The sequence below is a fragment of the Esox lucius genome, chromosome 17, assembly GCF_011004845.1.
Source record: "Esox lucius isolate fEsoLuc1 chromosome 17, fEsoLuc1.pri, whole genome shotgun sequence".
NCBI classification, from domain to species: domain Eukaryota; kingdom Metazoa; phylum Chordata; class Actinopteri; order Esociformes; family Esocidae; genus Esox; species Esox lucius.
The window spans coordinates 37,990,838-38,014,874 of record NC_047585.1 but is presented as its reverse complement, the minus strand read 5'-3'; the positions used below and the strand labels follow the sequence as shown (position 1 = coordinate 38,014,874).

Here is a 24,037-nt window from a genome sequence, read left to right as displayed (position 1 = left end):
TTTTGGCTCAATTTCCAAGTCATTTTGTAAAACCCATTTGAGAGGGCAGGCACAACACTACACTGGGGCTGGGGGGTTGTAGCCATGTCACAAATCTGCATAGCTTCAGTTCAGCCCCCTCAAGCATTTTTGTATTTTAAATAACAGAACTTCCTTATAACTCTGAATTCATGAATATCAACTGCTTTCTTAGCCCCCCCACGTATTTATCAAGATCCTCCTTAGCATCGGGAAAGAAAACATCTGAGCGCTGTGCCTGTGAGAAGGACAATGCAGGATATCTGGATTGACTTTGATAAACATCATGTTTTAATAAATACACATTCAGCCATGGGAACACAATCAACTATTTCACAAGGCTTCACAGGGACTAGTTCCTTTCCATTACCCAGAAAGCCAAGTGGCGTAGCCCCATTTGCTACCACATACAACATCAGCGTCAATACTTAAAAGGGCAAAGCAAAAAAGGCCTAAATGTCCTTTCGTCACCCACTCAACCAATCCACAGGAACATTGCCACAGACCATCGGGGATGTCTTTCTTTGGGCGGGACGGGGTGAGTCTCCTCACCCTCATCGTCTACTCCCACTTTGTCTCCCAGAGCCCCCCCCCAGGCCCTTGGCAGTGGCCCCGCCCCCTCCCTGGGCCGACTGTTTCTTCTTGGGGGCGGGCAGTTTGGCTTTGCTCCGGAAGGCTTTACTGGGGTCCAGCTTGTTGACTGGTGGCTCCCCAGCTGGATCGGCCACAGTGGATTCACTGTGGAATGTGAGGGGCCGGTAGAGAGAAGCCCACTGCTGTGGGGGGGGGGGAACACAAGCACCATTGGAACATAAACCAAACCGACGTTTCCTGTTGTCAATGTGTTCCTATCCAGCTTTCCTGGTGACAGAAATCGCTCTCATGAGACCGAATTGTTTTAAACCTCACTGCAAGATGTCAAATTTAAAAAAAGTAGGTACATTTCTATGAACTTCCTGTAAATCATTTTACAATAAAATTCAGTTAAACTACTGAAATGGGAATTTTCAGTGAGACCTGGTCAATGTATGTGAGGGCGGCAGTGAAATAAAACAAATGATTAGACCTAATGACAGCGCTTCAGTCAAGAAAGTAAACATTGGTAGTTGAATACAACACTTTTATGGTAGTTATTATTTTGTAAAGTGAAAGAGACAATCAAATAAATGTTTAACTTATATGCAGTGAATCATCTTTTTGCCTGAGGAATAGCCCCTTCTAGTGGGGAAACACTGTATTACCTTGTAATAAGGACAGGCCTGTTTTAGAGGGACACCGTATTACCTTGTCATCAGGACAGGCCTGTTTTAGAGGGACACCGTATTACCTTGTCATGAGGACAGGCCTGTTTTAGAGGGACACTGCATTACCTTGGCCTGAGGACTGGGGCCATAGGGGGTGAAGGCGTACTGCCACTCTGGCAGGCCCAGATGAGTGATCATCAAGCGGTAGTAAGCGGTAAAGGTGGGCGTCAGGAAATGCCAGTACAGAGAACGGTCCAGGAACCACACCTCACACTGCTGGGCCACCACACCTGGAACCAAATGTTCCGGGAACAGGGAGAGCAGAAGTATGCAAAGAAATGTGGTGCACATTTTCATTCATGTTCACTGGTCAACAGTCTTGTGTCCTTTTCACTAATCAATTAGGATGTGAAACGTTGAAATTATCATACAATCTAACACTTTCATGTTAACGTATGCATATACAGTACCTTTTAAGCAGTTTTTGTAGACCAGGCACACTTTGCCATTTCCACAACAAGGGTCCAGCTCAAAGATACGGCTCCTGGAATCAAAATGGGGCTCAGCTGGCCCGGACTCAGGCTCTGAGGAAAATAATGTGTTAATTCCACTCTTGTGTCTGTATGTGTGGGTCCACCTAAGATAAACGGAGTAGACCTGTCCATATCATGACACATCAGTTTAAACCCCCCATGTTCTACACAATGTCCCATATCTGAAAAAGAACCAGTAGTAAAACAACTCAGTGTAACCCAACATTAGAGTAGTTGAATGTGGTGGTGTCACCTTCAGCTTGGTCCTCGTCCCAGTCCAGATCAGCCAGCGAGGGCGCGTTGGGGAGGGAGAACATGGACATGGATTGGCACAGAGGACGCAGTTTGGACACACTGTTGAGCACCATGCATCCTAAAGGCACACAGTCCTCTGGGGAAATAGAGGAAGCGTGTTGAAGCGAGAACTACCAAATACAAAAATAAATACCCTTGTAAAAACCAACAAACCATGATAAGACATTCTGCCAGATATTATTTTGAATTAAACACAGATTGAGCCCCCCCCCCAAAAAAAAAATTCTGACATCATTGTTTTAAAATTTGTATGTGATACAGTGGGGAGAACAAGTATTTGTTACACTGCCGATTATGCAGGTTTTCCTACTTACAAAGCATGTAGAGGTCTGTCATTTTTATCATAGGTACACTTCAACTGTGAGAGACTGAATCTAAAACAAAAATCCAGAAAATGACATTGTATGATTTTTAAATAATTAATATGCATTTTACTGCATGACATAAGTATTTGATCACCTACCAACCAGTAAGAATTCTGTCTCTCACAGACCTGTTAGTTTTTCTTTAAAAAGCCCTCCTGTTCTCCACTCATTACCTGTATTAACTGCACCTGTTTGAACTCGTTACCTGTAAAAAAGACACCTGTCCACACAATCAAACAGACTCCAACTTCTCTACAATGGCTAAGACCAGAGAGCTGTGTAAGGACATCAGGGATAAAATTGTAGACCTGCACAAGGCTGGGATGGGCTACAGGACAATAGGCAAGCAGCTTGGTGAGAAGGCAACAACTGTTGGCGCAATTATTAGAAAATGGAAGAAGTTCAAGATGACGGTCAATCTCCCTCGGTCTGGGGCTCCATGCAAGATCTCACCTCGTGGGGCATCAATGATCATGAGGAAGGTGAGGGATCAGCCCAGAGCTACACGGCAGGACCTAGTCAATGACCAGAAGAGAGCTGGGACCACAGTCTCAAAGAAAACCATTAGTAACACACTACGCCGTCATGGATAAAAATCCTGCAGCGCACGCAAGGTCCCCCTGCTCAAGCCAGCGCATGTCCAGGCCCATCGGAAGTTTGCCAATGACCACCTGGATGATCCAGAGGAGCATTTCTGATGTATCAAATACTTATGTCAAGCAATAACATGTTAATTAATTACTTAAAAATCATACAATGTTATTTTCTGGATTTTTGTTTTAGATTCTGTCACTCACAGTTGAGTACCTATGATAAAAATTACAGACCTCTACATGCTTTGTAAGTAGGAAAACCTGCAAAATCATCAGTGTATCAAATACTTGTTCTCCCCACTGTATGTAGTTGTTCATTTATTTCCATTTCTTTAATTAAATATACTTTCTCAAAATAAGCTCCACCCTATTTGAGAACACATTTCTATTAGGTGCACTGAAAGATAGAAAATTCAACTCTATAAAGAATCTTTCTTGAAAATTGGCCTAGATTTGACTGTAGAAAATGTCAATTACCAACTACCAAAAAGTTGTTTAAATATACATTGAATAAAAAGAAACCACCCACCATAATCGTCACAACACAGTAATAACAATGTGCACCAGTTTGTTTCTTACACATGAAACTACCACTAATTAGTTTGTTTAGTACTGTATTTTTATGTTTCTCTTTTTCTTTATAAAGCACATTGAATTGCTTCTGTGTATGAATTGTGCAATATAAATAAACTTGCTTTCTACTATAGTCATCAATTGCCCAAATAATCAGCATCTTAGTGGACTTGTTTCATTCGAATTTCCCTTGTATAGGTTACTTACAATAATAAACAATATCAAGAAAATAAGCGATTGGAATGTGTGGTTGGTTTCTCGTCCCAAGTCGAGCTGCCACACTACTTTTGACAAGAGCCCTGTTAAAAGTACCACAACGAATATGGAAAAGAACACTAACCCAAACAAGGCTGTTTTGAGTGATACTGAAAATATCGATTCTAGGTGTTTGTTCAGAACCACAAATTAAGGACCAGCCATTTGCGTTGGCTAGCAAACTCGAATACGCATATCCAGATCAGTGCATTAGTTTCATTTTCCCAGGTTTGACCTGACAAAAACAATTAACGACTGTTTTGGATCAGTGACCAATACCATCGATCACAGTTACTAAAAGAAAACACTAGTACATCACAGTTGGGGAAACCTACTCTCGAGTTTGGCACTCCAGGTAAGGGTGAAGCCGTCTGTTGTGAGATAGAAGTCTCTGAGGTCCTCAGGCAGAACACAGGCGTTTCTCTGTGAAATGCACACACAATAATTGAAAGCACAGCATACACTCCGAAACAAGTACCACGGGCCTCGTCTCCTTTCTTTCACCGCACAGGCGTGACTGAAAAAGGGGGGATGTGTTCACCTGTTCCCATGACTGTAGGCATCGCTTCTCCGCAGGCTCCCTCTCCACAAAACGCACGTCCATTACCCCGGGCATACTCTCTGTGGCAATATGACACTTATGAGAATTCTAGCAAACCACATCGGCAAGGAAATATAGACAAACAGCTAGTTAACAGAATGTGTTGCAAAAACAGACTTTATGACTAGCTAATGTTAGCTAGCCAACCACTACGCAACAACATCCACACCAATGATTGATACAATGCTAACTACGTTAGCCTGCGAAAGAGGATGCTTACCAAGCATTCTAGTGACGCCAAGTGTTAGCCTTTCTGCAACCCCTTTACATGTTAAGCCTTCCTTTATTTCCTCCATTTCATATTATTCAATCACAATAGAAATGTTAAAATGATCCGTTTATCCATTTCTCGTCTGAAGTAGACACAGATAACCGGAGATTACTAATCACAGATAACATTGAAAAATGTATATACCAGCATGCGCTACTTGTGATTGACTATGAGATTAGCGAATAGAATCACAACAGCAGAGAAAAGGCGTAACCATAACTTTCACATACTGTTTGTGTTCGCCAGAGAACTGCCTTTCATCAGAAATAGCGGACCTGAGTTGAAGGTCAAAACAAGGTGTTTTGCCTATATACAACAATAATAATAAAACTTTAATAATACGTGTCAGTGTATATTGTCTTCAGTTTTATTTATTTTTTAATACTTGCAAAATAACACAAACTGCTTTGAACCACTTCAAATCCTACTATGTTCATTAATATCACATTGAAAAGCCTATTCATCATATTCTGTTTGGTCTTCCTTTATATTCTCCAGAAAAATACAGAGAGCCTTTTTTATACAATTTTAATTCTATAAAATATATTATTTGAAAGGCACCACATTTTTCAACAGCTTTCATAAATGAGAGCTACAAACGGGTAAAAGATTCAAGGGAAACCTGAATAAATGAGTGGAAGAACATAGCAGATGCTTCCACACCTGTGTACTGCATGTTACAATTAAGCAATTATAAAAATGCTGGGCAGGCCCAGTCTACCTTGATTTTGGATCCAGATGCCAAAAAGAAAGGATCTAACTGACTTTAAAAGAGGGTTCACTATTGGGTCTTCCATTATGACAATGGCCCCATCCACAGGGCACAAGGGGTCACTAAAAGGTTTGATTTGTATGAAAATGATATGAATAATTTGCTATGTCCTTCACAGTCACAAAGTCTCAACCCCATTGAACACCTATGGGAGATTTTGGACCAACATGTTAGACAACACTCTCCACCGCCATCATCAAAACACCACATGAGGGAATATCTTTTGTAAAAAATGGATCCATCCCTCCAGTAGAGTTCCAGAGAAACATAGAACCTATGCCAAGGATATTGAAGCTCTTCAGACGGCTCGTGCTGATCATAACTGTGACACTATATGTCATTTTTTCCTTCACTTTGTTACCCGTCTGCAGCTAGTTGTGATTTCTAACAAAGACGAAAACAGAAGTGACAAAACGTGCATGGCAATTACATTGAATCTAATTATATGAAAGAAGGAAACAAGAAGGGAAAAAAGTCACAGAGTTCAAATTTAAAGTATCAATTCCCTCACCAAATATAATAATGGGAGACAGATATGTTAGTTGTTACATTATTGTTGCAGGCAATGTAACTGACACCACTCCACCTCAGACAACAGGACTTGTTATTGTATTGTGTGATCACCATCTTCTGTCCTGAGGATTCCTTTGTATGTCACTATAGCAATTCCCCTCCCAGTCCTCTGTACTTCCCAGTAACAGCACCCAGTGCCCTGTCAGACCCTCTCTGCAAAGTACCAGTTGACTGCAGTCAAATCTCTCTGGGTGATCAGGATATGGCTGCTCCAATCCCCATGTTACCCTCCAGTTCCTCTCTGACAGAGTACCGTGTTTGTGTCCAGTCTGATATCACAGGCCACAAATGAGGGATGTCAGAACACAGTGTTACAAGGCACATCCTGGATTAGTAAACTGGTATAAATAATCCAAAGTGTGTGAATCTGAGGAAACGAGAGAAGGAGGGGAAAGTGAAAATAAAACATGGAGAGAGAAAAAGTGAGGGAAAGGGATGAGTAGAGAGAGAGAAGAGGGAATGATGGTCTTTACTGGCTTTTTAGCAGAACTGTAAGTGCATGTGTACAAAAACCAAAAGCCTCACAGTTCTCTAGCCAGTCCAGTGAGTGCATTTGGACTGCTCAGGGGTGGGGGGGGGGGTAGCAGCAATGGCTGGTCATCCCACTGGGAGCTCCGGGCTGGGGATCGACGCAGCAGCCATGTTGCATGGACCCAGCACTGGAAGTACCAGACTGGGTATTGGCACAGGGAGCTCCGGGCTGGGCTCTGCGTCCGGGAAGAGGGTCTGTCACCTCCTGGTCCACCGGCTCTTGTGGTCCTCGAAGGACTCCTCTTCCTCTTCCTTCGCCCCTCCTTATCCATGATGGCATACTATTCACCCCAAATTGTACTTTTTCCCCCTAAGATAAACAAAGCAGTTTGTATATTACATGCTGTGTAGTTCGCAAGGTAGTACTTGCTCTCACTGAACTGCTGGAGATCCCCCAGGACACCAACCGCTGTCTCATCAGGAGCATGCCAACACATTGTTGGGAGTGCATACAGGCACGTGGGGCCATAAACACTACTGAATCACATTATGAGTTGCCGTGAAGAAATTCACAGAAGTTGGAACAGCCTGTGATTTCAATTGTTTATTTAGATTTTCGGTGTGAGTTTGAATCCTGCCCTCAATCTGATGGTGATTTTGGTTTCTATTGACCGTTGTAATGTAATTTTGTTCTCAACGAGGATCTGGAGCTTCCAAACTTGAATTGTTGATAAGAACAATAACCAGGCGAGCCTAGTTCAGCAGGCCCGCAATAGAAAGTGTTGCCATCTCAAGATTCGAAACCAGGTGGCCCAAGTGAAAGGCTGTGTCGTTATCCACTACACCACAGAGCTGTACATTTGCTGGCCTCTTGTCTCTATCCTGAACAAATCCTGTTTTGCCAATGGCTGTTTTAATAGTTAATTGGCCATTTGTGAAGGACATTGATAGAGTTAAACTGACTAAAGTGTCTTACTAAGTTTACCTCCACAACAAATAGCGGCTATGTATTGCGTTTGCCACTGGCCATTTTAACCGCATATTAATAGATACCAGTAATAAGCTTTACTGGTATCTACTAACTTACTGGAATAATCATAAGAATAGCGAGTCTATTTCATTTCATGGCATAAGAATGTATTCATTTCTTTCATGTCAAAACAACATACTTTTTTCTTTCATTTGTGAATTACATTTATACAGTAACTATCAATAAAGGCAACGATATATATCATCATCATCATCATCATCATCTTCTTCCGCTTATCCGGGGCCGGGTCGCGGTGGCAGCAGTCTAAGCAGGGATGCCCAGACTTCCCTCGATATATATATTTATTTTTGTTTTGTTTCTGTGCTACCACGCTGTACTACAACTGACACCTGGTTGTAGTTTTTCCTGTATGTCTAAATGCTATCTTTACTATGTAAGAAGTCTTTACTATGCAAGAAGTCTTTACTATGTAAGAAGTCTTTACAATGTAAGAAGTCAAAAAGTTGAAGAGGGCAAGCGTTGAATGTCCATGACCTAAAGGTTTAGGATGTTATTAAGATCCCCATCAGCTGTTGCCAAAGCAAGCTTTTATGTCTTCCTAGTATCTAGAAGTATGGTTTATTGAAAAAAAGCATTTTCCCATTGTGATATGTATTAAAATAAATGAAGTTCAAAGAATGTATGTTGTGCGAGGTCTGTGCATAGAGGTTTGTTTGTGGAAGTTACCAGTATAGGCACAGCTTTGGTTCCCATGGTACTGTGGTGTGTTGTCTCCTAAAGCCACTATGTGATAACAAAACCCTCTATGCACACATACAGACATACATTTTAAGGTCTACAGTGTTGTCCAAGTTCATCTGTGACAACAATGATTAAGGCTCCTCATTCAAGAATATTATCAGAATAAACTCGACTATGGGGTTCACACCTCTTCAACTTAGGTTACTATTTGACTACAACTTTGTTTACGGTAGGACCTAGACTCCTGAAGCTACTTCTAACATTAGAAATGCATTGCTACTCTGAACACAGTAAGATCAGAAAAGCCTTTATTGGAGGCTATATTCAGGAAATTCTTATCTGAATAGCATTTACTTCATCTAAACAGTTTGCTTGTAGTTTTAAAGCTTTTAAAGTCAAGTGAGGAAATTCCATTTAGAACTCCAGTCTAAAATATCAGCTATACTTGATCTGATCTACCTATTTGGTTATTTCTCTGGATATAGAATTAACTGGAATAAGAGCTAAATTAGGCCTTTTTGCAACTGCTTCCATTGAAGATCTTCCTAGATTAGTTGACCTACTTGTCGATTCAAGTTTTACAACAGTATTCCCTTTTCTCAAAGCAGATTTTGTCCCTTGATGAAACAAGAAACCAGGCAAGCCTAGTTCAGCTGGCCCGCAATAGAAAGTTCTGCCACCTCGAGATAAGAAACCCAGGTCACCCACGTGAAAGGCTGTGCTGTTAACCACTACACCACAGAGCTGTACATTTGCCGGGTGTCAGTATAGCCTCTTGTCTCTATCCTTCATGGCATAAGATGGTATTTTTTGTCTTTTATTGCCAAACAACATACTTTTTTCTTTCATTTGTGAATGACATTTATACAATAACTATCAATAAAGGCAACGATAATTAACTTTTTCATCAAGTGAAAATACGAGAGAATCGTGGAATCTACCAGAAATAATTTATAAATCTTGTTGCTCTCAAAAGTTTCCAACTCTTCCACATGAAAGGCACGTCTTTAACCACTACGCCGCGGCATTACATAGTTCAGCAGTCACTAGACTCCATTGAGGATTGTGTTAAACCTAAGTTTCTTATTAAGTTTACCTCCACCACAAATAGCATCTATGAACTGTATTGCTTTTGCCACTGGCCGTTTTAACAGCTTATTAGCCAGTAATAGGCTTACTAGTATCTACTAACTTCCTAGGAATAATCATAAGAATATAGCAGTTCCTAGCGAGACTGAAGATGAACAATTCCATGCAAGAAACAGTCACAATATAACCGTATTCAGTTTCGGCCAGCAAAGTTTTTACCTATACGGAGTAATTCATAATGCATACTTTGCTTCTCCTGCGAGGAGACCTATAGTTCACAAGTCTGCTTCTCTAAACACTACACTGTTTAACTCACTCACAGACGCACTCAGTAAAAGATATTCGCTCTTCTTAGCCGGCTCGGCTTATTCGGTCCGGCAAAAATATCTTCCTGCGTTTGAGGGAGCTAGGCCCTATTTGATGGGTGCCTAGAGATTTATTGAGAAATGTTATGTATTCTCATTAATATCTCAATACTTAATTTTTGACTCATAGCAATAACAGATTTAGTAAGAAAACATACATGGTAAACTAAAATGTTCCTGTCCTCTACATTAGCTATCCTAGCTAGCTTGCAAACGTTAGCTAGCGTTTAGTTAACACATTTGTAACCCGGCAGCTTCTCTTAGGCGCAACTTCAAAATGATTAAATTATCCTTTTTAAATATATAGCTTTTCTACATACATCATACACAACAATATGAAGAACAGTGAGAAGCAATAATGGATTGACTCAATTCTAAGAAATTCCCCTTCAAAGTTTGTCACAATTCACACATCAAAGAGAGGTATTTTTTGTTCTTGATATTCAGTTACACTTAATTTTGAGAGTCCCAATTTACATCTGTAGATGCTCTATATTAAGTAATATCATCAACAAACTATCTGTTGTTAAGCAAATGCTTACTACTGTTAGGGTTATTTTCAGAATAAGGTTTAAGGTAAGGGTTAGGGTTACATTTCGGGTTAATCTGTAGAACATCAAAAGAAACACTGCTGGGACTCTCAAAATAAAGTATTAGCTGCTATTCACCTACAACAATCTTTGTTTTATTTTCCTGCAGAAAAGCACATATGGGCAACAAAAAGTCAACCCCACCACCACCAAAAGGTTAGACACTTATAACACATCAGTGAATCAGTCCTGACTGTGAATTTAAGGTGGGAACACAAATAACTGTGACAATAATCAATCCCTTCTAACATAATCTTTGAATCAGGGCACTCTGCTTTATAGCATGCATTGAAAACACTGCATTGGAATGTGAAAAATAATAAAGTAAACTTTTTCAAAATGTGCTCCATCTGTGTTACCTAGAATTTGACCAAGAATGGAGGAAAACTGACTGGAGGTATGTATTACTGTATTGGAGGTACAAAGAAAATGTTGGTTATAATTACAATCAGTATTAAGTGTTGTGTTCTGTAGATGTGGTAGATCATTATATGCAGTCTATGGCCACTGTTTAAAATACACTGCTCAAAAAAATTAAGCCAAAACTTAAATCACACAATGGTTCTCAATGAAGGAAATATATTAAAGATCTAAATCTTTACTGCACATTTTGTAATTTGTTGAGAATAAAATGATGTAACAACGGTCAATGGAAACCAAAATCACCAAATGATTAAGGGGTTGGCTACCATGTGGAGATCTGTGCAACCCTCCAAGCATATTCCTCCCCAGACCATCACTGACCTACCGCCAATCCAGTCATGCTGGATGATGTTGCAGGCAGCATTACGTTCACCACGGCAGATCCAGACTCTTTCAAGTCTGTCACATGCTCAGTGTGAACCTGCTCTTATCTGTGAAGAAAACGGGCCGCCAATGGCGGACCTGCCAATTCTGGTGTTCTCTGGTGAATGCCAGTCGAGCTGCACGGTGCTGGGCTGTGAGCACAGGTCCCACTAGAGGTTGGTGAGACCTCATGCCACCCTCATGGAGTCTGTTTCTGACAGTTTGGTCAGAAACATTCACACCAGTAGCCCACTGGAGGTCATTTTGTAGGGCTCTGGCAGTGTTCCTCCTGTTCCTCCTCAAACAAAGGAGCAGATGCCCTTTGCTGATGCCCTTTTACGGCCCTGCCCTGCTCTCCTCGTGTAAGAGGGCGTCTCCTGGTATCTCCTCCATGCTCTTGAGACTGTACTGGGAGACACAGCAAACCTTGCGACGGCATGTGTGAATGTACCATCCAGGAGGAGCTGTATCGCCTGTGCAACCTGAATGAGCTGCAGGTACCACCTAATGCTACCAGTAGTGAAAAGGACACTAGCAAATCCAGGAAGGATAAAGATAAAGCAGTTGTCTGTGGCCACCACCTGCAAGACCATTCCGTTTTTAGGGTGTTGTCTTGCTGTCGCCTCTAATGTGCACCTGTTGTCACTTTCATTCGCACCAATACAGGTGACATTAGTTCACTATCGCTTATGCTTCCTAACTGGACAGATTGACATCCCTTAAGTTTAATTGACTTGGTGTTCTACTGTGATGATTATGTGTTCCCTTAATTTTTTTGATCAGTGTATATAACTATGAATATCCACACAATTGACTTGGATACCAGAAATGCGATTTGGTATGTTTTGGAAACTGTGACCAGGTTAACTTGAAGTAGCATTAACTCTTCATTGTCTCTGACAGTAAACAAAAGAGAAATGCCATGGTGGATGAACTGAAGAACTTAAATCTGGATGATCCTGAGGTGGGGCTGCTGAGATGCCTGCTAATTGGACCAGTAGGAGCAGGAAAGTCCAGCTTCATTGATTCAGTCAACAACATCTTCCAAGGTCGTATAACACAAAGTGCCCTGGTAGCATCAATTTCTCAAAAAAGCTTCACCAAGAAAGTAAGTTGCTGCAAATTTGTAATGTGGTGCTACTCATCACAAAACATTACTTTTGATAAAACATGGAGCCCTGGCATAGGTTTGCTAATTTTAGTGTATTTTCTTTTCTTTTTTTTTTCTAGTACAAAACACATTACATAAAAAATGGAGCAAACCGTCTTCCTATTGCATTTAATGATATCATGGGCCTGGAGAATGAAGATGAATGTGGGATACATCCTGATGATATCATCAATGCACTCAAGGGCCATCTAAAAGAGGGATACATGGTAAACCAGGACACCCAAATGAATACACATGCAAATAATAGTAGAACTTCAAGAACCGTGTCAGCAGTCTTGCTGTTTACTAACACCAGTCGAATAGTTAATTATACTATGACTAATTTTGCAAAACAAAAACGTAATAGATACAAACAGAGCTGTCCTAACAGACCAGTGTTCTCTTTTCTTGGGACAGTTCAATCCTTCTGCAGCAATAACCACTGAAGATTTGAAATACAATTCGAACCCAAGCTTAAGTGACCAGGTTCACTGTCTGGTGAATGTAATGCCAGCAGACAAAATACAGCTCATGTCAGAGAAAGTCTTAACCAAAATGAAGATGATCAGGGGAATAGCCAGTGAACTGGGTGAGTGAGCTGTTCCAACCCCCTTTATTTTTCTCTGTGTCTTCTGATATCACACTGTGTTTATAATGTGATAAGTACCTTGTGGGACACTGTTATGTTTATCTTAGCCCTCTTATTCAATCATCTCTATAACAGGCATCCCTCAAGTTGTTGTCATGACCATGACAGACAAGGCTTGTCCACTGGTGAACAATGATCTGAAGAAAATCTACACCAGCATGGAGATCAAAAAGAAGGTGTCATGCATAACATGATATGCCATTCTAAATTAAAATCAAATAGTGTGGTCGTTTAGAGCTAATCCCATTTGTCTTCAGGAAAAGGAAATATTCTGGTTACTTAGATAAAGCAAACTCACTAAGAAAATGCTAAATTCCTGCTCATGTTATGCAAAGCACCAGTCCTGGTTGCTATGGTAAAGAAAAAGTCCTGTTGAATTCATGTAAACCAACCATTTTCTGATCGTTAAGGTAAGGCAAACACCCCTAAGAACTCAGGTAAAGCTACAATCCTACTAAGTCAGGAAAAGCAAAAACGCTGATCAATCATAAGTCAAATGTATCTCCAATGTTTCCCAGATGCAGATGTGCAGTAATGAGCTGGGTGTTCCAGTGAACTGCATCCTGCCAGTGAAGAACTACCATGAGGAGGGTGGGCTGGATAACGACGTGGACATCCTGATACTGAACGCCTTTTCTCAGATTGTACACCACAGCAATGACTACATCTGGGACTGCCGACAAAATCCTCGTCCCTCACGACCTTCATAGGTTTCACACCACCTAAATAAAATATAAAGAGATTAACAAGCCCTGCAGTATACTCCCATATATGTACAACCTGTCAAATTAGTCTTTATGGGGCTTTCAGTTAGCTGGCATGAACTATCGAATGAATTGGTAGCTTCCGCATTCTGTTGGAGAGTTAGAACTTTTTGGATGATCAAGGTATAAAAAAATATATGTACTCATGCTTTGAGCATTGTGTGCTGTAGAAATTGTATTGTGTATTCCTTTAACGTTTCTCTTTTTTTTAAGTTCACCATATTTGGTTAACCCAGGTAGGAGATATTACAACCACAACACTGACCCCACTTCCCTGATCTGATTTACTGTATCCAACACAAACGTGACAATATATTGAAAACAGGGACACTTTACATTTGGGCAGCGCTTGACCTGATTGGCTGACACAGAATGTGTCAGCCAATCAGGAGGTTAACTCTGTGCCTAGTCCAGACCTTTTCGCAAGCTGTTCTCTTCACTTCTGGTCTTGAACCCTGTTTATAATTACTCTCTGCTCTTATTCATGGTCTGAGTTAAATACCTTAACCCTGAGTGGACACAGTGGAATGGAAAATGACATCTCTTGTTCCAGAACATAGCGAAGAGACCCATCGCCAGAATCTTGTTCAGAGGCGGAGAATATTTTGAGAATAACAAACCAACATTGGACAGTTCGTTTTTATAGCTACAGTAATACTGGACTGGTAAAAGTCTTGTCTAAGTCCACATCGACCTCAGATAAAACAACAAATCTGCCACTTAAAAGGACCAAACTGCTTAGAAAGATCTCCCAGGCTGCAACCCACTCAACCTGAGCAGAGGAATTACATAAGCAATATCAATATGGTTTATTCATTTCTATTCGCCCATTGGCATTTTGATGTTTTAGGCTGTAAGCCTGAGTGTATATCTGTATGAAATACCTGCATCCTTGTTGTAGAATAACCATGCTTCTTTCATTAGTCAACACCCTTGATAGTGATGATAAACTTTTCTTTCTCTTCCTCTTTCTGATGTATAAAATGCTAAGAGTGTTACCTATAACTATCCAATAAACTGCCTAGATTTCACTTAAATCTTTATGTTCACCATGTCTCCCTATTCATCTTTTCTTGTTATAAAAAGTATACAGTGTCTGAGAAATTAAATCAAACTTTGAAATAACTAAGCTTTTTCTATGAAGACTGTTGCCTGCTAATGAATAACCAGCGGCTGGGGCACTGCTAACAAGTGATATATATGTGATCAATATGACATTTTCATAATTAGTAACAACATTTATTAATTGCTATCTACATATCAGAGGCTTTCTCTACACCTCGCCAGGTGACTGATGTTGGGGAGTAATGGATTACAAAAAAACTGTAACAGTAATCCGTCCTTAGGCATACAGTTTAGGTACAGCAAAGTTACATAAAACTGACAAAACAAAACAATCACAGGATAGCAAAAAACAAGTGACATTTGAAATAAAAGGATGTATACTGTATAGAAAATAAAGCAGCACCCTCCATGGGGACTCTAACCACACAGGAATCTCAATCCTTGAGCTGCAAGCGCTTGGATAAACTCGTCAGTCCTTTCGTGAGTTTATCACTGCATTGATGTCTGCGGAGGACTCTAACCACCTGTCTCCATGGGGACTCTGACCACCTGTCTCCATGGGGACTCTGACCACCTGTCTCCATGGGGACTCTGACCACCCTGGTATCTCAATCCTTGTGTTCCCCACACTTGGATAAACTTGAGATAATACCCTGCATCAAGGCAACAAGACAAAACAAATTTATGGTTAAACGATCACAGTTAACATTGCAGCAGATTGTACAAAGAGGTTATTCCCCTAATAGCAGAATAACTTGCATTACTCAAAGCAATTACACAAAGCAACACAGAAACAAAAATCCTTCAATAATAAATGTTTAAAATGGCCAAGGTGGACGAGAGTCACATGTTAAAGTTTGGTCTGCAGACTATTCCATATGCAAGGAGTGTAACAGGAAAAGGCAGTAATACCCAATTATTTGAAGATTGCAGGTGCCTCCAGTGTCATCCAGGACTGAGATCTGTTTTTCTGAGTTATATTTCTAATGCTAATAAGCGATACTATATAAGAAGGCAGTTTATTTAGAAGCACTTTATAGATAAACATGAGAGCATGTTGTTTTTGTCTCAAGCACATAGTCCAGCCCAGCCCAAACTTTGATATAAACTGCAGTGGTGAGTTCTGTAGCTAGCACCCATAAAAAGTAGGTACATTTCTATGAACTTCCTGTAAATCCTTTTACAATAAAATTCAGTTAAACTACTGAAATGGGAATTTTCAGTGAGACCTGGTCAATGTATGTGAGGGCGGCAGTGCAATAAAACAAATGATTAGACCTAATGACAGCGCTTCAGTCAAGAAAGTAAACATTGGTAGTTGAATACAACACTTTTTTATGGTAGTTATTATTTTGTAAAGTGAAAGAGACAATCAAATAAATGTTTAACTTGTATGCAGTGAATCACCTTTTTGCCTGAGGAATAGCCCCTTCTAGTGGGGAAACACCGTATTACCTTGTCATGAGGACAGGCCTGTTTTAGAGGGACACTGCATTACCTTGTCATGAGGACTGGGGCCATAGGGGGTGAAGGCGTACTGCCACTCTGGCAGGCCCAGATGAGTGATCATCAAGCGGTAGTAAGCGGTAAAGGTGGGTGTCAGGAATTGCCAGTACAGAGAACGGTCCAGGAACCACACCTCACACTGCTGGGCCACCACACCTGGAACCAAATGTTCCGGGAACAGGGAGAGCAGAAGTATGCAAAGAAATGTGGTGCACATTATCCATACCATACCACACCATCTTCTTCCGCTTATCCGGGGCCGGGTCGCGGGGGCAGCAGTCTAAGCAGGGATGCCCAGACTTCCCTCTCCCCAGACACTTCCTCCAGCTCTTCCGGGGGGACACCGAGGCGTTCCCAGGCCAGCCGGGAGACATAGTCCCTCCAGCGTGTCCTAGGTCTTCCCCGGGGTCTCCTCCCGGTGGGACGGGACCGTAACACCTTCCCAGGAAGGCGTTCCGGAGGCATCCGAAACAGATGCCCAAGCCACCTCAGCTGACCCCTCTCGATGTGGAGGAGCAGCGGCTCTACTCTGAGCTCCTCCCGGGTGACCGAGCTTCTCACCCTATCTCTAAGGGATCGCCCAGCCACCCTGCGGAGAAAGCTCATTTCGGCCGCCTGTATCCGGGATCTTGTCCTTTCGGTCATGACCCAAAGCTCATGACCATAGGTGAGAGTAGGAACGTAGATTGACCGGTAAATCGAGAGCTTCGCCTTGCGGCTCAGCTCTTTCTTCACCACGACAGACCGATACATCAACCGCATTACTGCAGAAGCTGCACCGATCTGTCTGTCAATCTCCCGTTCCTTCCTTCCCTCACTCGTGAACAGGACCCCTAGATAATTAAACTCCTCCACTTGAGGCAGGCACTCTCCACCAACCTGAAGTGGGCAAGCCACCCTTTTCCGACTGAGGACCATGGCCTCGGATTTGGAGGTACTGATTTTCATCCCCACCGCTTCACACTCGGCTGCAAACCGCCCAAGTGCATGCTGAAGGTCCTGGCTTGAAGGGGCCAACACGACAACATCATCCGCAAAGAGCAGAGACGAAATCGTGTGGTCCCCAAACCTGAAACCCTCCGGCCCCTGGCTGCGCCTAGAAATTCTGTCCATAAAAATTACGAACAGAACCGGTGACAAAGGGCAGCCCTGCCGGAGTCCAACATGCACAGGGAACAAGTCTGACTTACTGCCGGCAATGCGGACCAAGCTCCTGCTTCGGTCATACAGGGACCTGACAGCCCTTAGCAAGGGACCCAGGACCCCATATTCCCGAAGCACCCTCCACAGGATGCCGCGAGGGACACAGTCGAATGCCTTCTCCAAATCCACAAAACACATGTGGATTGGTTGGGCAAACTCCCATGAACCCTCCATCACCCTGTAGAGGGTATAGAGCTGGTCCAGTGTTCCACAGCCTGGACGAAAACCACACTGTTCCTCCTGAATCCGAAGTTCTACTATCGGCCGTATTCTCCTCTCCAGAACCCTGGCATAGACTTTCCCGGGGAGGCTGAGAAGTGTGATCCCCCTATAGTTGGAACACACCCTCCAGTCCCCCTTCTTAAAAAGAAGGACCACCACCCCGGTCTGCCATCCCAGAGGCACTGTCCCCGACTGCCACGCGATGTTGCACAGGCGTGTCATTCATGTTAACTGGTCAACAGTCTTGTGTCCTTTTCACTAATCAATTAGGATGTGAAACGTTGAAATTATCATACAATCTAACACTTTCATGTTAACGTATGCATATACAGTACCTTTTAAGCAGTTTTTGTAGACCAGGCACACTTTGCCATTTCCACAACAAGGGTCCAGCTCAAAGATACGGCTCCTGGAATCAAAATGGGGCTCAGCTGGCCCGGACTCAGGCTCTGAGGAAAATAATGTGTTAATTCCACTCTTGTGTCTGTATGTGTGGGTCCACCTAAGATAAACGGAGTAGACCTGTCCATATCATGACACATCAGTTTAAACCCCCCATGTTCTACACAATGTCCCATATCTGAAAAAGAACCAGTAGTAAAACAACTCAGTGTAACCCAACATTAGAGTAGTTGAATGTGGTGGTGTCACCTTCAGCTTGGTCCTCGTCCCAGTCCAGATCAGCCAGCGAGGGCGCGTTGGGGAGGGAGAACATGGACATGGATTGGCACAGAGGACGCAGTTTGGACACACTGTTGAGCACCATGCATCCTAAAGGCACACAGTCCTCTGGGGAAATAGAGGAAGCGTGTTGAAGCGAGAACTACCAAATACAAAAATAAATACCCTTGTAAAAACCAACAAACCATAATAAGACATTCTGCCAGATATTATTTTGAATTAAACACAGATTGAGCCCCCCCCCCCAAAAAAATAATAATTCTGACATCATTGTTTTAAATTTTTGTATGTGATACAGTGGGGAGAACAAGTATTTGATACACTGCCGATTATGCAATCCCCATGTTACCCTCCAGTTCCTCTCTGACAGAGTACCGTGTTTGTGTACAGTCTGATATCACAGGCCACAAATGAGGGAGGGCAGAACACAGTGTTACAAGTCACATCCTGGATTAGTAAACTGGTATAAATAATCCAAAGTGTGTGAATCTGAGGAAGCAATGGCTGGTCATCCCACTGGGAGCTCCGGGCTGGGGATCGACGCAGCAGCCATGTTGCATGGACCCAGCACTGGAAGTACCAGACTGGGTATTGGCACAGGGAGCTCCGGGCTGGGCTCTGCGTCCGGGAAGAGGGTCTGTCACCTCCTGGTCCACCGGCTCTTGCGGTCCTCGAAGGACTCCTCTTCCTCTTCCTTCGCCCCTCCTTATCCATGATGGCATACTATTCACCCCAAATTGTATTTGTTCCCCCTAAGATAAACAAAGCAGTGTGTATATTACATGCCGGGTAGTTCGCAAGGTAGTACTTGCTCTCACTGAACTGCTGGAGATCCCCCAGGACACCAACCGCTGTCTCATCAGGAGCATGCCAACACGTTGTTGGGAGTGCATACAGGCATGTGGGGCCATAAACACTACTGAATCACATTATGAGTTGCTGTGAAGAAATTCACAGAAGTTGGAACAGCCTATGATTTCAATTGTTTACTTAGATTTTTGGTGTGAGTTTGAATCCAGCCCTCAATCGGATGGTGATTTTGGTTTCCATTGACCATTGTTATGTAATTTTGTTCTCAACGAATTACACAATGTACAGTAAAGATTTTGATCTATAATATACTTCTGTGATTTAAGTGTCCCCTTAATTATTTTGAGCAGTGTATCTACAGAACATATTTTCCACAGGAATCCCCTGGGTGATTGCAGCAATTGACTAAACACATATCCCCTATAGAGTAGAAATCGCTGCATGGACTCAGAAACACTTCTGAAAACCACTGTGAACACATGGGTGACTTGCTGAAATCCTATATCAAGCAAGTAGGGGAAACGTTTCACTTTCACTATTTTGAAACGGGTTAAAACGTGTTGCTGGCGTCAAATTCAAATTTTGCAAATATTTTTCAACATTTGGTATGTCGTCTTCAGTTACATATGTATTTTCAGTTAAATGTCTATTTTCAGTTAAATATAGGGATTAAATGATTTGCACATCATTGCATTCTGTTTTTAATTTGTGTTTTACACATTGTTCCAACTTTTTTGGAAACAAGGTGGTATAACAACAGAAAGTGAAAGCAAAGTGGTCTGTTTTTCTAATAGGCTACAGAACATATCAGGCTCAATCTGACAATCAGTCTGAGAAGGTATTACTGCCTACAAGGTAAGTCTTTGTGATTTCTATTTATTTTTGTAATCAAATGATAGTCAGAATTATCTTCATTTAATAAGTTCATTTATACATTCCCAAATGTTACTTGGTGTAATAGAGCTGCTAGTGTAAGACAACATATGGACAGGAAACAGAATATGTATGTGCATTTCAAATAGAAAAATAGGTGGAGAGCATATTAGATATTTGGAAAGGATTTAACTTGATCACTTTGGACCCGTTTAATAAAAGGACCCAATTAAAGGTTAGTTCAATATGTTTATAACACATCAATAAGAATAATATTCAAGTCATGCTTTGCAAGTTCTACTATTTAGGCACAAACAGATTTCTTATTATAATTACAGCATACTGCCATTAAAAATTACTTAATACGTGTACATTTTCTGCCCTCCACTATTGGCCTTAATTGCAAATTTAGTACAGCCATTTGTACTGCATTTGCCTCTGTTTTGTTTTGCTGTACTTGTACTTTTCAATGACAATAAAGTTGAATCTAATCTAATCAAAAGGCCTGCTCTTAAGTGTGCTTCTGCTTCGTGTGCTCATATTTCTGTGTTGCTGCCCTCGTAAAAGTATACTCCGTAAAGGTGTTCTGGAGTGTAACGTCTTAATTATGTTTACTAGAAATGTACAGCTTGTATTCGAAGTATAATACTTCTAATATATGAAAATATACACTACTGATCCCAAAAAATAATTTTCAAAAGAAAAGCACATGTTTTTCGTCCATTACAATAACATCAGATTGATCAGAAATACAGTGTGGACATTGTTAATGCTGTAAATGACTATTGAGGTGCTTTATATGAAAAGGCAGAACTACCCAACTCAGTAGCTACAAAAGGGGTCTGTAACACTAACCAATTCTGTGATTTTGTTCTGATGCCAGAGGATCTAGGTGTCAACAGAGATGTTAAGTATACAGGAAGCCTGTGGAGCAAATTTGGAATTTCAGCATTTTAAGGGCAAGGCCAAAAATGTTTAGGGCACAAAGGCCACATGCCGAGACACAAAGGCCATTGAGTGAAATAGGAGGATTTGGAGCTTCCAAACTGGAATTGCTGATAAGAACAATAACCAGGCGAGCCTAGTTCAATTGGCCCGCAATAGAAAGTGTTGCCATCTCAAGATTCGAAACCAGGTGGCCCACGTGAAAGGCTGTACATTTGCTGGCCTCTTGTCTCTACCCTGAACAAATCCTGTTTTGCCAATGGCTGTTTTAATAGTTAATTGGCCATTTGTGAAGGACATTGATACAGTTAAACTGACTGAAATGTCTTATTAAGTTTACCTCCACAACAAATAGCGGCTATGTATTGCGTTTGCCACTGGCCGTTTTAACCGCGTATTAGCCAGTAATAAGCTTTACTGGTATCTACTAACGTACTGGAATAATCATAAGAATATAGGAGTTGCTAGCGAGACTGAAGATGAACAATTCCATGCAAGAAACAGTCACAATATAACCGTATACAGTTTCGGCCAGCAAAGTTTTCACCTATACGGAGTAATTCATAATGCATACTTTGCTTCTCCTGCGAGGAGACCTATAGTTCACAAGTCTGCTTCTCTAAACACTACACTGTTTAACTCACTCACAGACGCACTCAGTAAAAGATATTCGCTCTTCTTAGCCGGCTCGGCTTATGAAAATATCTTCCTGCGTTTGAGGGAGCTAGGCCCTATTTGATGGGTGCCTAGAGATTTATTGAGAAATGTTCATTTATGTATTAATTCTGAGTAGTCAAAAGTAGTCAAATCTTTTTCCTCATTTATAATAAATTTACTGTAACACCAACATCAACAGTTAAGGTAAAGTCACTTGTATGTTCTATTTAATATGCATTTTTTTATTTCCACACATATCAAAAAGAACTCCTGAACATATGTTTAAGTATGTTAAAGGAAATGCAAACCTATAAATTATATTTTCCAGACGAGTACAGTCAACAGAAGCACTTTAGACAATGATATAGTAAATCACAGAATAATTACATTTTTTACTTTTATTTTAAATGTTCTTGTATGTATTTCCGGGGATTCATTCTCATTAATATTTCAATACTTAATTTTTGACTCATAGCAATAACAGATTTAGTAAGAAAACATACATGGTAAACTAAAATGTTCTTATCCTCTACATTAGCTATCCTAGCTAGCTTGCAAACGTAAGCTAGCATTTAGTTAACACATTTGTAACCCGGCAGCTTCTCTTAGGCACAACTTCAAAATGATTAAAATATCCTTTTTAAATATATAGCTTTTCTACATACATCATACACAGCAATATGAAGAACAGTGAGAAGCAATAATGGATTGACTCAATTCTAAGAAGTTCCCCTTCAAAGTTTGTCACAATTCACACATCAAAGAGAGGTATTTTTTGTTCGTGATATTCAGTTACACTTAATTTTGAGAGTCCCAATTTACATCTGTAGATGCTCTATATTAAGTAATATCATCAACAAACTATCTGTTGATAAGCAAATGCTTACCACTGTTAGGGTTATTTTCAGAATAAGGTTTAAGGTAAGGGTTAGGGTTACATTTCAGGTTATGTTTAGTAGATAGTTACAATGTTACTGATAATCTGTACATAATCTGTAGAACATCAAAAGAAACACTGCTGGGACTCAAAATAAAGTATTAGCTGCTATTCACCTACAACAATCTTTGTTTTATTTTCCTGCAGAAAAGCACATATGGGCAACAAAAAGTCAACCCCACCACCACCAAAAGGTTAGACACTTATAACACATCAGTGAATCAGTCCTGACTGTGAATTTAAGGTGGGAACACAAATAACTGTGACAATAATCAATCCCTTCTAACATAATCTTTGAATCAGGGCACTCTGCTTTATAGCATGCATTGAAAACACTGCATTGGAATGTGAAAAATAATAAAGTAAACTTTTTCAAAATGTGCTCCATCTGTGTTACCTAGAATTTGACCAAGAATGGAGGAAAACTGACTGGAGGTATGTATTACTGTATTGGAGGTACAAAGAAAGTTTTGGTTATAATTACAATCTGTATTAAGTGTTGTGTTCTGTAGATGTGGTAGATCATTATATGCAGTCTATGGCCACTGTTAAAAACACACTGCTCAAAAAAATTAAGGCAACACTTAAATCACACAACGGTTCTCAATGAAGGAAATATATTAAAGATCAAAATCTTTACTGCACATTTTGTTATTTGTTGAGAATAGAATGATGTAACAACGGTCAATGGAAACCGAAATCACCAAATGATTAAGGGGTTGGCTACCATGTGGAGGTCTGTGCAACCCTCCAAGCATATGCCTCCCCAGACCATCACTGACCTACCGCTAATCCAGTCATGCTGGATGATGTTGCAGGCACCATTAAGTTCACCACGGCAGATCCAGACTCTTTCAAGTCTGTCACATGCTCAGTGTTAACCTGCTCTCATCTGTGAAGAAAACGGGGCGCCAATGGCGGACCTGCCAATTCTGGTGTTCTCTGGCAAATGCCAATCGAGCTGCACCATGCTGGGCTGTGAGCACAGGTCCCACTAGAGGATGGTGATCCCTCATGCCACCCTCATGGAGTCTGTTTCTGACAGTTTGGTCAGAAACATGCAGACCAGTAGCCCACTGAAGGTCTTTTTGTAGGGCTCTGGCAGTGCTCCTCCTGTTCCTCCTCACACAAAGGAGCAGATGCCCTTTGCTGATGCCGTTCTACGGCTCTGTCCAGCTCTCCTCGTGTAAGAGCGCGTCTCCTGGTATCTCCTCCATGCTCTTGTACATCATACGTATGGATGTGCCATCCAGGAGGAGCTGTATTGCCTGTGCAACCTGAATGGGCTGCAGGTACCGCCTCATGCTACCAGTAGTGAAAAGGACACTAGCAAAATCCAGGAAGGATAAAGAGAGAGCAGTGGTCTGTGGCCACCACCTGCAACACCATTCCCTTTTTAGGGGGTTGTCTTGCTGTTGCCTCTAAAGTG

At 41.4% G+C, this 24,037-nt stretch overlaps 3 protein-coding genes and 1 long non-coding RNA gene across 5 annotated transcripts; 2 read left to right on the top strand and 2 right to left on the bottom strand.

Moving 5' to 3' along the window:
* Positions 1 to 286: 286 nt before the first annotated feature.
* Positions 287 to 4,949, bottom strand: tpgs2 (tubulin polyglutamylase complex subunit 2). 2 transcript variants are annotated; one of them, XM_029114333.2, is made up of 7 exons: positions 4,718 to 4,949; positions 4,438 to 4,517; positions 4,232 to 4,319; positions 2,049 to 2,186; positions 1,733 to 1,846; positions 1,389 to 1,552; positions 287 to 791 (listed from the first exon to the last, which is right to left on the bottom strand). In XM_029114333.2, exons 1-7 carry the CDS (start codon positions 4,791 to 4,793, stop codon positions 573 to 575), a joined length of 879 nt encoding a protein of 292 aa, XP_028970166.2. In that variant the 5' UTR covers positions 4,794 to 4,949; the 3' UTR covers positions 287 to 572. The 2 variants fall into 2 exon arrangements, with proteins under 2 accessions (XP_028970166.2, XP_028970165.2); XM_029114332.2 differs by having other exon boundaries at positions 287 to 794; positions 4,718 to 4,946.
* A 5,465-nt stretch (positions 4,950 to 10,414) lies between these two features.
* Positions 10,415 to 13,960, top strand: LOC114828948 (interferon-induced protein 44-like). Its single transcript, XM_034287159.1, has 7 exons — positions 10,415 to 10,516; positions 10,724 to 10,757; positions 12,050 to 12,254; positions 12,377 to 12,523; positions 12,714 to 12,885; positions 13,021 to 13,121; positions 13,464 to 13,960. Exons 1-7 carry the CDS (start codon positions 10,480 to 10,482, stop codon positions 13,653 to 13,655), a joined length of 888 nt encoding a protein of 295 aa, XP_034143050.1. The 5' UTR covers positions 10,415 to 10,479; the 3' UTR covers positions 13,656 to 13,960.
* A 997-nt stretch (positions 13,961 to 14,957) lies between these two features.
* Positions 14,958 to 18,617, bottom strand: LOC114828873 (tubulin polyglutamylase complex subunit 2-like). The gene is made up of 3 exons (XM_034287162.1): positions 18,357 to 18,617; positions 18,041 to 18,154; positions 14,958 to 16,436 (listed from the first exon to the last, which is right to left on the bottom strand). The coding sequence occupies exons 1-3, from the start codon at positions 18,469 to 18,471 to the stop codon at positions 16,234 to 16,236; spliced, it is 432 nt and encodes a 143-aa protein (XP_034143053.1). The 5' UTR covers positions 18,472 to 18,617; the 3' UTR covers positions 14,958 to 16,233.
* Positions 18,618 to 19,885: 1,268 nt separating this feature from the next.
* On the top strand, positions 19,886 to 23,201 carry LOC114828874. Its single transcript, XR_004574636.1, has 3 exons — positions 19,886 to 20,051; positions 22,756 to 22,802; positions 23,010 to 23,201. It is a non-coding gene; the product is annotated as an uncharacterized LOC114828874 (long non-coding RNA).
* The last annotated feature ends 836 nt before the right edge of the window (positions 23,202 to 24,037 follow it).

Coding starts and splice junctions, on each gene's coding strand:
- tpgs2 (XM_029114332.2), bottom strand. CDS start 4,793: ATGGAGGAAATAAAGGAAGGCTTAACATGTAAAGGGGTTGCAGAAAGG. Junction 4,518..4,717: donor TGGCGTCACTAGAATGCTTG/GTAAGCATCCTC, acceptor ATATTGCCACAG/AGAGTATGCCCGGGGTAATG. Junction 4,320..4,437: donor GCCTACAGTCATGGGAACAG/GTGAACACATCC, acceptor TGCATTTCACAG/AGAAACGCCTGTGTTCTGCC.
- LOC114828948 (XM_034287159.1), top strand. CDS start 10,480: ATGGGCAACAAAAAGTCAACCCCACCACCACCAAAAG. Junction 10,517..10,723: donor AACCCCACCACCACCAAAAG/GTTAGACACTTA, acceptor TGTGTTACCTAG/AATTTGACCAAGAATGGAGG. Junction 10,758..12,049: donor TGGAGGAAAACTGACTGGAG/GTATGTATTACT, acceptor TGTCTCTGACAG/TAAACAAAAGAGAAATGCCA.
- LOC114828873 (XM_034287162.1), bottom strand. CDS start 18,471: ATGGTGCTCAACAGTGTGTCCAAACTGCGTCCTCTGTGCCAATCCATG. Junction 18,155..18,356: donor GGACGAGGACCAAGCTGAAG/GTGACACCACCA, acceptor TATTTTCCTCAG/AGCCTGAGTCCGGGCCAGCT. Junction 16,437..18,040: donor CTACAAAAACTGCTTAAAAG/GTACTGTATATG, acceptor ATTTGGTTCCAG/GTGTGGTGGCCCAGCAGTGT.